The sequence below is a fragment of the Saimiri boliviensis genome, chromosome 6, assembly GCF_048565385.1.
Source record: "Saimiri boliviensis isolate mSaiBol1 chromosome 6, mSaiBol1.pri, whole genome shotgun sequence".
NCBI lineage: Eukaryota > Metazoa > Chordata > Mammalia > Primates > Cebidae > Saimiri > Saimiri boliviensis.
Window position 1 is genome coordinate 71,286,602 of NC_133454.1, and position 12,774 is coordinate 71,299,375.

Sequence of the window (12,774 nt, forward strand, 5' to 3'; positions counted from 1 at the left end):
TGTGTATTCCCACTCCATGGTCCAGAGGGGCGGCTATTTTGGGGATGCTGTCACCATAGTGTTAATATTTGGGGATGGAAAAGGCCTTAGACCTGTGAATTCATCGCTCACCCAGCCCCCGCCTCAATTTCCCTAGTGTGAGGGGCATAGTGGAAATACCTTCCCAGAGTCGCGATTTAGTGAAGGGCGGCGGACACTGAGGTAGCAAGAAGCCCCCACGCATTCCGAGGAGCTGAGGAGAGCAAGACGAGGCGTCGAAACAGGGAAGCAGTCAGGACGCGTGCAAGGAAGGAGTCAAGGGGCTTCGTCTGGCCCCGGCCCGTCGCCTCAGCCGCCTTGGCGTCGGGCGAGACTGAGCTGCTGAGGCCACGGGCCGGGGCCAGAGGGCGGGGCCTGAGCCGGGGCGCGGGGGCGGGGGCGGGGCCTGAGCCTGGGCAGGGGGGCGGGAGCGGGGGCAGCGGGGCGGGCCAAGGCGGGAACGTCTGGCGCCGCGGCTAGGACTGTCTGAGGGGAAGCGCGCGAGCGCCGGCGATGGGTCCCGGGGCGCGGCTGGCGGCGCTGCTGGCGGTGCTGGTCCTCGGGACAGGAGACCCAGAAAGGGCTGCGGCGCGGGGCGACACGTTCTCGGCCCTGACCAGCGTGGCTCGCGCCCTGGCGCCCGAGCGCCAGCTGCTGGGGCTGCTGCGGCGGTACCTGCGCGAGGAGGAGGCGCGGCTGCGGGACCTGACTAGGTGAGGGCGCGGTGGGTGGGAGGGACCGAGGGGCCTCAGTGAGAGACACTGTGCCACAGGGTGGGGGGAGACTCAGGTTGAGTGTGACATTGTCTTGCTGCATGAGACCTCAGACCTACTGTCGCACCGTGCGACTAAGACACTGGCGTGGGTTGGGGTGCGGCTCTGAGGAACAGTGTTACTCCCTAGACCCATTGTCACCCTCTGTGGGACCCCGACACTCCATGGCATGAGGTGGTAACGAGGATTGGGTCACAATGTGTGGGACTGCAGACTCCAACACAGTGGCACCCCCCAGATCCAGCATCACACAGCAAAGTTGATACACTGTGGAAGAGCGGGGTGGGGTGACACCTCACAAGGTGCTGTGCAAAGCTGTGTGGGCCCCAGGCCCTGTGTCACACTGACACAGACACAGTGGACAGTGCTGTGACAGAGACACTGTGAGAGTGAGACGGAGAGAATACCGTGACACTGTAGCTACGCAAGTCTTGACCTTCAAACACCACATGACTCAGTGAGCTGATGTTTACCGTGAGGAGTTAGATGACAGTCTTTCACCATGTGTGAAATTTACATGTCATTGGGACTGGGTGGGCATGACACTGTGGATATCATAGTCTGTATGTGAATGATGCTAAGTAACTGTACAGGTCACTATATGAATAATGCTTCAGTTCATTAATTCGTACAACACATAATTTTTTTGAGTGCCTATTAAGAGCCAGGCAGTGTTCCAGGCACTGGGGATAAAATGGTGAACAAGAGCCAACTCTGCCCTCAAGGAGTTTGGGTCTGTAGCACCATGACTGTTAATCAGAGATCCCCACCGCCCTCTGTGTCTTCAGTTCTTCCTTCTCTTTACACATGTAGAAGCTCTCTAAATACTAAATAAACGATAACTGAGATGTTACATATGTGTCAACGTATTTGACATCAGAAAATCACTGTGAAAAAACATACTGGCTGCAGAAAATACTGAGTGTAGCACACAGCGGCAGATGCTCAGCTAATATTGTTTTGCTATACAATCAACAAATTCTAGTGCTGCACACTGTGGCATCAAAGATTATTAGGCTTGGGATGCTGAGGCACTATAGTCATGTATCAACTTTGTCAGTGGCCAACTATGAAAGATAAATGATTGTATATGATACCATCTGTATGAATCTGTGCTGTGCCTTCTTTGCTTGGGACATCGAGAAGGCGACAACACTGTGAGAAAGAGTGGTTGTGACCACGTACTATTTGGATATATTAATATTGTATTTATATCATGTGACTTTATGGAGCTAAGACAGCACAACACACTACTTTTAAAACTTTGCATGAGTCTATGTATGTGATAGTAATACTGATTCTAGGGTGACATGAGAAGAAGGTATGTGGAATAGGGAGTGATTTTGAGGCCCAGTATGACCCCCCAAATCCATTGTCACCCTGTGTGAAACTTTGAGACCCCATGACTGTGATAGAGAGCCATGTAGAAGAGAAGCATTTTGCGGGTGGAGGTTTTTGCAAGACATCTTGTTAATAGTGACTAAATGAGGTAATTTGGTGCTTGTCCTTAAGTATGTGGCTTGCATATAAACAGCTTGAAATAGTGTGACAATGTACAATATATGTATGTATTAATTTTAACAATAAATGATGATCATTTCAATAATTATTGTCTCTTTGGAATAGCATAGTTGTCCAGTTTTCTGTGGGTCCATGTTGACAGAGCCAAATGTTTTCCTTTTGTTTATAGTCCAGATTCATTGGAGTCCAAGCTTATTGGTGGAAATAGGACAGACCTTGTTCTCTTTGATTTCGGAGCCCAGCATGCTCCCTGCTACCCACGCTTGTTCTCATAACAGTAATCTCTTTCTTTGGGTAGCTCAGATGGAGACAGGAGTAGGAGGTCAGAATCCCTGTGCTGGTCTTTCAGTTAACATTCTCAAATGCAAGCACACGAAGCTTTTTGGCCAAAGCACCTGGCCAACCCCACTCCCCCATGCTGGTCTCCTTCACTGTCTTTTCATCATTGTCATTGTCACAACTTTGTGAGAGCAGGAAGTCTCGTACAAACCATATTTCATTTGATTCTCTCACACACAATGCTTGAAATAGATTTGTATTATACTGTTAACTCTTGAGAAATCAGTTAAAACACAAGAAAACTAACGTCTAGTGGCTTACCCAAGATTGTATTAATAAATTTAGTAGGTAGCAAATCCAGGACTAGAATACAGTTGTTTTGATTATTTATCCAACTTTTTTCCTATTATGCTGTGTTGTCCCTACCACTTCCTTTATCTATTATACCAAGACATAGACCAAGCCCATAACTAATTGAGGTTTTATAATTGTCACAGTATATGGTGGTTAACAGTCTGAATTCAGGAGTTTAACAGACCTGTTATTTGAATCATTGGCTCTGATCTTGGACAAGTTACTTTGCCTCTTTGAACTTTAGTTTCCTAATCTGTAAAATGATGATAAAAAATAGTACCTACCTCCATAGGGTTGTTGGAAGGATTAAGAGTACCATGTAACATTATTTATCATTGTGCCTGGCATGGAACAATTGCTGGACAAATGCTAAGTCTTTATGCTTAGTATTTATTTTATTTTAAGACCAACTAGAGAAAATAGGCCCCACATTTGGCTCTAACTATTAACTAGGATTGTGACAGCCTAGATAAAAAACAAATCAGAAAAAGTTCTATTTTCTCAGGTGAGTTATGAACAGTTAATTTTGTAGTTTAGTTTGATATTTTGAAGACTGGCATTCTATCATTCTGTTCTCTAGTGACTTCTCTAAAACCCAGTGAAATGTTTGCTTTTTAAGAGACAGGGCCTTGCTCTGTCACCTAGGCTGGAGTGCAGTGGCTCTATCATAGCTCACTCTAACCTCAAACCCCTGGCTCAAGTTATCCTCCTGCCTGAGCCTACCAAGTAGTTGGGACTATGGGTGTGCACCACCATGTGTGGATAGGGTTTTTTGTTTTGTTTTGTTTTGTTGGTAGAGATGGGGTCTTGCTATCTTGCCCAAACTGGTCTTGAACTCCTGGCCTGAAGTGATTCTCCCTCCTCGGCCTCCCAACGTAATTGGGATTGCAAGCATGAGCTACCATGCCCAGCCTTTATGTTTGCTTTTTAAAACAAGAATTTTGGCAGTTCCTGCTAATTTTTCCATACTCCCAATCTGGTGATTTTATGTAACTTGAGAGGTTATTTCCAAGGCTCTCAGCTGATATAGAAAAATACAGTATTTTTGAGGTTGAAACTACTCCCTACTCCAAGTTAATGAATAAAAATTATACTTGTTAGCATATATATAGTTATATACCAGTATGGTACATATACTAGTTATATATATAAAGAGAGTTTACCCTAGCTTTTGTTGTTGCTGTTTTTGCAGTTTAAAACACTACCAAGAGTGAAAGAGAAGTGTCAGCAGCAATTATTTCTGTGCTAAGATTAAGCATTAAGAATGTCCCAGAAGAACTGAGACAAAACCATTTCTGAATTCCGAAGACAAAATGTATTAAAGTGAAATAACCCATGTATTGTGGTTGGATAACCTGCCCAGGCTACGTTTAATGCAGGGATTGGGTTGCAAATTTTATGTGCAGATTCTTTAAGGAAAGGATCTGATTTTCCATTCTCAGCAGTATTTGTTAAAGCAAAAAGACGTTTAGGAAACCCTGAGGTTTGAATTCAGCATCCAGTAACTCAGTTTCCAGTCTCTGGAAACCGCTATGTACTCAAAGGCTGGGCATAGGGCCAACTTCTGGATTCTAAGCCAACCTCAGTTATCCATTGAGAGATTTTTTTTTTTCTTTGTGTGACAGAAAAATGGCATATCTAAACACTGGATTGAATTGATGTGCTACAATAGAGATCAAACCCCTGACCTAAACAAATCAATCCCAGAACGCAAAGAGGGGTGCTAAGAGAACAAGGAGGTAGACAGCACTTTTGATGCATGACTTGGGGCAAATATTCACCTCTCTGCCTTACCACTTTGCCTTTGTGCCTCAGTTTCCTCATATGCCTATAAATGAGTCCTCAAACTAATGAGGAAATCTTTTTATTCAGTTGTGGAAATGGTGATGGGAAGAAATAATAGAACGTGCATGCTGAAAAGATCCACAGAAATCTTCTAGACTAGACCAGTTCTTTCTTTCTTTTTTTTTCTTTTTTGAGATAGAGTTTTGCTCTTTCTGCCCAGTCTGGAGTGCAATGGTGCGATCTCGGCTCACTGCAATCTCCACTTCCCGGATTCAAGCGATTCTCCTACCTCAGCCTCCCAAGTAGCTGGGATTACAGGCATGCGCCACCACGCCTGGCTAATTTTTTGTATTTTTAGTAGAGATGAGGTTTCACCATGTTTGTCAGCTGGTCTTGAGCTCCAGACTCCAGGTGATCCACCTACCTCGGCTTCCCAAAGCGCTGGGATTACAGGGATGAGCCACTGTGCCCCGCCCAGGTGCTTTCATTTCACGGAGGAAGAAACAGCAATAGTTGGAGGCTGGGTCAAAATTCAAGTCTCCCCCAAGCTCCTTCCTATCCAGCTGTCTTATAAAATCACTGCCCTCTCAGCCTCAAGTGTTCCTGGACACCTACTCTTTAAACTGGACTCAAGCCCAAGTCTCCACTTGTAAGTTTTTTCATCTAGCAGTGGAATGTTTTTCCCTAAGTAGTTCCATATGGAGCTGAAGCAGGAAACAATGGGTAGTAAAGATCCCACACCCTGGAGGCTGGTTTCCTTTCAAAGCTCACAGACTGCCTTGTCTTTGGGATCAGAGACACCCTGGGACTTGACAGGGTTCCCATTTCCCCACTGGGAGACCCAGGTCCAGGTTCTTTTTCCTTAGTTTATGTTGAATTGAATATTCAGCTCCTTCTCTTGTCGAGACAATCATCTTGTATTTCAGGTTTCATTTCATAGTTGAGGACCTCACTCTTTAGAAATCCTCAAATCAGACTCTGCTTGGAGGGGTTGAAATTCTACCACCCTGCCACTTCCTGTATTTTTCACTTTTATCTCTGTCTCTTCGTGGAAGTCTCTCACTTTTGCCAAAGGACTCAAAGTCTCCTGTGCTCTTGCACACATTCATTTTTTTTCACTTTGTACAAACTCTTTTTTTTCCTCTACTTCCATTCTTGTTATATTGTTTTTGAAGTTAATAATTTTTAAATGAGGGGGAAAACTCTTAGAGAGCAGGAATAGTACCCTGAATCTGCCCTGTTATAGTTAATAAATTTCAGTAATATAAATTCCATCAGTGTTTTAGAAATGGAATTAGCCTCAGTATGCCAGGAGACAGCATCTTTTGCCTATATGAACATTCTTGAAGGACACTGGAGAAGAGAAATTAACTAGAAAGACGATCATTTCAGGCCCTACCATTTCTGCCTTTTTTTTGCAATTGTTGCCAAGCTAGAAAGGTTGAAAGTATGCTGGACAACACCACCTCTTATTCCCTTTTACAGTCATCATGACTTCCTAAACTCCTGTCTCGAACCCAGCCCATTCTCTGCCCCCACTGTCGCTGTCATGGTTCAGACTCTCCTTGTCTTGTGCTTGCAGTTTTGAAGTGGTCTCCTCCCCACCCTCTCACACATTTATATATGTGAGCAAGTCATAGCTTTAACAGCCACTCTCACGTAAAGCCTTCTCTAATCTGCTCTGGCCAAATTAATCATCCCCTCTCTGTCCTCCCCATTAAGCCTTGTTCTTAAATCTGGTATTACATCTATAATGTAATTATTTGTGTCTTTCTTACTAAACTGTGGATCTTTGAGACCAAGATTGTTTCCTTATTCAGAATTTTGTCCCTAGCTCCTAGGAGAGTATATGTCATTCATTCTTTCATAGAAATATGTATTGAATTTAGGTATAGAGTGATGAGAAAAACAGTTATTTTCTTGTCCATGAAATTCTTGAGCATTGGACCCCATCTTGTCTTTGTATCCCTAGCATCTAGTGTGGAGTGTGACATCTAGCAAATAACTAGTGTAGATTGACTTACTACAAATATATGTCAAGCCTCTATGCCTTTGTACACAAGATTCCTGTTGGCTCAGAAAACACTCTTCTCTTTGTTCTAGCTCCGTAGGAAACCATATAGCGTAATGAGCTGGGAACCCAGGTTTAGGATTCAGTCAGACTTGGATTCCATCCTGGCTTTGCCCTTTACTGACAGTGGGGCTTTGTTTCAGTTTCCTCTTCTGTGAAATGAATAAAATTAAATCTACACTAAGGGTAAGTCGGAAGGTGGGGGCAATTAAACAAGGCAGTCTATTTAGAGCACTCCAATACATGGTAGGAGCTCAATAAGTAATAGCTTTTAATTTTTTTTTTTTTTTTTAAGACAGAGTCTCCCTCTGTTGCCAGGCTAGAGTGCAGTGACACGATCTCAGCTCACTACAACTTCCGCCTCCTGGCTTCAAGCGATTCTCCTGCCTCAGCCTCCCGTGTAGCTGCGACTGGAGGCACGTGCCACCCCACCCAGCTTTTTTTTGTTTTTTTTAGTACAGATGGGGTTCGAGCTCCTGACCTCGCAATCCGCCCACCTCGGCCTCCCAAAGTTCTGGGACTACAGGTGTGAGCCACTGCACCCGGCCAGCTTTCAATATTTAAACAAATCCTTCAATATTCAGATAAAATGCCATCTCTTAGAAGTCTCTCCTTCCCTCCCCCTTCTAACTCCCACCTGGGTGAGCTGCACTGCCTAGCCCTTGACACTGCTGCAGCGTTATATGCTAGCTTCTCTCATAGCACAGAGGTCCCCAACCCCTGGCCAGAGAGCAGGTACCAGTCCATGGCCTGTTAGGAAGTGGGCTGCCCAGGAGAAGGTGAGTGGTGGGCAAGGGAGCATTACTGCCTGAGCTCCGCCTCCTGTCAGATCTGCGGCAGCCTTATATTCTCCAAGCGTGAACGCTATTGTGAACTGAGCATGCGAGGGATCTAGGTTGCATGCTTCTTAGGAGAATCTAACTGGTGATGATCTGAGGTGGAACAGTTTCATCCCAAAGCCAACCTCCCCATCCCTCTAGTCTGTGGAAAAAAATGTTGTCCAAGAAACTGGTCTCTGGTGCCAAAAAGTTTGGAGACCACTGTATAGCACATATCACAATGGTTATAATTAATTCAATAGTGTTTTTAAGTTTCTACCAGATAATAAGTATTGCATATACAGTGATGACAGGAGAAGAAGACTTTGTGATCCCTTTGAGAGCTGGACCCTCTCTTGCCTTTATATCTCTAGCATGGTGCCTGACATACAGTAATTGATTAACGTAGACTGACTCATTCAATGAACAAAAGAGTGGACCTACTTTTGTTGTATTTGTAATTTTCACATTCTTTGTGCTCGCATGGCTTTTTGGTTGGACTATTATGTGAATCTTAAGAGGTTCAGCATGTCAGTCTTAGCTACTCTTAATGTACACACATCATGCCAGCCTTCTCTACATGTAGCGGTTGTATCAGGAGGTGAGATTATTCTACTCCTCTCTTTCAGATTCTATGACAAGGTACTTTCTTTGCATGAGGATTCAACAACCCCTGTGGGTAACCCTCTGCTTGCATTTACTCTCATCAAACGCCTGCAGTCTGACTGGAGAAATGTGGTACATAGTCTGGAGGCCAGTGAGAACATCCGAGGTAATGAGGAGGAGGGCTGGAGGGTAAGAGAGAAGATTCTATCTCCTGACTCAGTGGTAAGGAGAGAGATTCTGTTGGGATATTATTTCAAAGGGTAATGGAGTGGGTGGATATTACTTGATATCCTTAGCTCTAGCTAGCACAAAGAATTAGGCCCCCTTGGTAATTGATTTAAATGATTATACATTGGAAAGCACTTTCATTTCAATTGTCTCATTTGATGTTCACTCCAATCCTATGAAGTACAAGATAAATCATTCCATTTATGTATGTGTAGAAACTAATGGTCTTCTAGTAGTTTCTGTTTCATTAAGTTGTCACTACTGTGTCATCTATAGCAAGATCACCTTCCTAATTTATTCTACTCTGTGCTTTAAGAAGTTTGTTGATGGCTAGGCATGGTTGTTCACACCTGTAATCCAGCACTTTGGGAGGCTGAGGCAGGCTGATTACTTGAGGTCAGGAGTTCCAGACCAGCCTAGCCGACATAGTGAAACCCCGTCTCGGCTAAAAACACAAAAATTAGCTGAGTATGATGGCACATGCCTATAATCCCAGCTACTCAGGAAGCTGAGGCAAGAGAGTCACTTAAATCTGGGAGGCAGAGGTTGCAGTGAGCCAAGATCAAGCCACTGCACTCCAGCCTGGGTGACAGAGTGAGACTTTGTCTCAAAGAAAAACAAGTGTTGACTTTTGGGCTGGGTGTAGTGACTCATGCCTATAATCTCAGCACTTTGGGAGACTAAGGTGGGCAGATTGCTTGAGCTTAGGAGTTCAAGACCAGCCTGGGCAATATAGTGAAACCCCGTCTCTATTAAAAATACAAAAATTAGCTGGGCATGGTGGTGCATGCCTGTAGACTTGGGAAGCTGAGGCACGAGAATCCCTTGAACCAGGGAGGTGAAGGGTCTAGTGAGCTGAGATCACGCCTCTGCACTCCAGCCTGGGCGACTGAGCAAGAACCTGTCTCAAAAAGAAAAAACAAAAAAGAAGTTTGTTGACTTGGGAAGTTAACAGTGAGAAGAGGCTGGGCACCATTGCTCATGCCTATAATCTCAACACTTTGGGAGGCTGAGTTGGAAGGATCACTTGAGGCCAGGAGTTTGAGATCAGCTTGGGCAATATAGTGAGACCCTGTCTCTACAAAAACAATTATTTAAATTAGATGGATGTGATGTTGTGTGCCTGAAGTCCTACCTACTCAGAAGGCTGAGGTGAGAGCCTCGCTTGAGCCCAGGAATTCAAGATTGTAGTGAGCTGCGCTCATGCCACTGTGCTCCAGCTTGGGCAACAGAACAAGATCCTATCTCTATTAAAAGAAAGAGAAGAGGGAAGGGGAAGAGAGGGGTGGGAGGGGAGGGGAGGGGAGGGGAAAAGTTGTCTCCCTAAAGGACAAGACTCCTGGAAACATACAGGATAGGACAATATGATAAAGCTGTGTGCCTTAATTTTTACTCCTCATTCACTCATTCTGAATGTTCCTCATTCAGAAAATTGTATTGAGTATTCACTCTGTGCCACAAAGACAAATCCAATTTGGTCTCATTAAATATTTGAACAAGTGGTCATGCCTTACATGTATTAAATGCTCACCACCTGTTTCTTGAATGGCAGGTTGATGTTTTTACTACTTTTATAGCTCTGAAGGATGGCTATGAGAAGGTGGAGCAAGACCTTCCTGCCTTTGAGGACCTTGAGGGAGCAGCAAGGGCCCTGATGCGGCTGCAGGACGTGTACATGCTCAATGTGAAAGGCCTGGCCCGAGGTGTCTTTCAAAGAGTCACTGGCTCTGCCATCACTGACCTGTACAGCCCCAAACGGCTCTTCTCTCTCACAGGGGACGATTGCTTCCAAGTTGGCAAGGTAACAATATTCAGAGAGAATGCCAATTGCTTGGCTGTAGTTTCTTATGGATAAAATAAGTATGTCCCGATTGCTTTTACTTCTTTTTAATACTTAAACTTGGAAATTTGATATCATTTCCATTTTCAGAGAAAGAAAACTAGATTCAGAGAGGGGAAATAACTTGCCCTAAGATTATACAATTTTAAGTGCAGCACTAAAGCTTGAAACCAGTCTTTTGACTCCAAATCTCAGGCCCTCTCCATAGTAACTAAGGTGATTATATACTTAGGACACTCTTGAGATTGAAAGGGGTGCTATTAATTATGCTAGGACAACAGACATGAACTGGGGAAAACTGCCGTTTGGTCACCCTGACTATAGCACCCTGCCAGTGCATGAACAGATGGGTTGAAAAGGAAAGCAGGGGGAAGGGAGGGCAAGGTTGGGGAAAAGGATAAGAGGTGGTGGTAGAAAGGCAGGATCATGGAAACAGCCTCCTGAGACTTTCTGGAATCCAACACAACGTTTCCTAAGCATTTAGAAATACAAAATTAAAGTTGTGTCCAAAATCTAAGGTCATTCACTTTAACATTACTTGAGGAATTAGACTTCAGGAACGCTCCCATCCCCATCTGTGGTATTTAACTGATCTTTGATTGTAAGTTGTAATCACACTTGAGATCATTTTATAATATACTCTTTGCCAGCCTTTGCCTTAAAAAGCAGTGGAGCAAATTCTTTTTAATTTTGAACATGTTCATTTCAGTAAGGGGTATTTTTCCTGACTCCTACAGTATTCGTCACCAAATCTGGGAGTGGGTCTCATATGTCCTGATTCCAAGTTTTGGGAGTCAATCTTCCAAATTAAGGCAGAGTGGGTTGCTTGAGTCTCTCTACATGCTGTTTTCTCTTTTCTGGGATCCTGAGCGGAATCAGAGCTCAATTATCATGTTCATAGCTGATTTAAATTTAAGCCAGGTAATATAGTTTGCTGTATGGTACTAACATATGCTTCATTAGTGAAGCCTTTCTGAAAGTAAAACCATACGTTGAAAATTTAGTAAGTCACTTCCTGAAAGTCTTACTGGCAATCTTTCTTTCTATATTTATTTACTTATTTTGAGACATAAAACTTTTCAAATATAAGAAAAGAACATAAAATAATATAACAAGCAATTATATCTATTATTGTAATGAATATATATTCAAATTTTGCTTTGTTTCTTTCTTTAATATTTAAAACAACACGTTTCATACAGCTAAAACCCCATTCATCCTCCTCACCACTCACCGCCCCACCCCTTCGGCTGCATCCTTGCCCAGATAGCCACAATCCTGAGTCATATAGTATGTGCCCTTCTGAGTCCAGTTTCTTTTTTTTTTTTTTTTTTTTTTGAGACGAAGTTTCGCTCTTGTTACCCAGGCTGGAGTGCAATGGTGCGATCCCGGCTCACCGCAACCTCCGCCTCCTGGGTTCAAGCAATTCTCCTGCCTCAGCCTCCTGAGTAGCTGGGATTACAGGCACGCGCCACCATGCCCAGCTAATTTTTTGTATTTTTAGTAGAGACGGGGTTTCACAATGGTGACCAGGATGGTCTCGATCTCTTGACCTTGGGAACCACCCGTCTTGGCCTACCAAAGTGCTGGGATTATAGGCGTGAGCCACCGCGCCCGGCCTCCAGTTTCTTTCACTCAGCACATTATATCTGTGGAATTCATCCATATTGTATCATTTATTAGTAGTTCATTTCTTTTATTGCTGAGTAGTATTTCATTCTATGAATATGTCACAAACTGTTGATTCAGTCTTCTGTTGACAGATTCTTGGATTGCTTCTAGTTTGGGCTACTGTGAATAAAACTGCTATTAACATCCTTTTATGTCCTTCTATGGACATTTATTCTTATTTTCTTAGATTAATACCTGGGAGTGGTATTGCCAAGTCACAGAATAAGCTTCACTAATTATCAACACATGGCCAAATTTGTTTCATCTACACTTCCCCAATTCCTTCTTCTATAGATTATTTTAAAGCCTTTCTAGTTTATGAATTTTTTTTTCCCTTAGGGTTTTGCTCTGCCATCCAGGCTGGAGTGCGGTGGCACAATCATGGCTCACTGCAGCCTTGATCAAAGTGATCCTCCCTCCTGGGAGGTCTCAAGTGATCCTCCCACCTCAGCCTCCTGAGTAGCTAGGACTACAGATGTGCCTCCAGCTAATTTTTAGTAAGGGTCTCACTATGTTGCCCAGGGTGGTCTCAAACTCCTAGCCTCAAGCGATCCTCCTGCCTAGCCTCCCAAAGCATTGAGATTACAGACCTAAACCACACCACCTAGCCTATCTTCTGAAATTCTTAATTGTCTAATTCTGTCATCATACTGTTGTGTCTGTTGATTCTTGCTCATGATAGATTATTTCCTGATGTAATTTGTCATGTTTGGGAGCTGATTTTCAGTAGGACATTTTTCCCCTAAGAGAATCAATGTGTCCAGAGTTGTAGGAATTTCCCTCCAGAGAGTTTTAGGTTTTCTTCTTCCA

General features: G+C 43.8%; 1 protein-coding gene across 2 annotated transcripts in view; it reads left to right on the plus strand.

The window, feature by feature from the left end:
• Positions 1–502: 502 nt before the first annotated feature.
• The window catches only part of P4HA3 (prolyl 4-hydroxylase subunit alpha 3), a 46,863-nt gene continuing 34,591 nt past the window's right edge, over positions 503–12,774 (plus strand). Inside the window, exons 1-3 of one of the 2 annotated variants that reach the window (XM_003923851.4) lie at positions 503–731; positions 8,249–8,391; positions 10,031–10,254. In XM_003923851.4, the coding sequence (XP_003923900.3) occupies positions 532–731; positions 8,249–8,391; positions 10,031–10,254 (567 nt within the window). In that variant the 5' untranslated portion in view covers positions 503–531. The remainder of the gene's footprint in view (positions 732–8,248; positions 8,392–10,030; positions 10,255–12,774) is intronic. The other variant, XR_012518066.1, reaches the window with a different exon arrangement.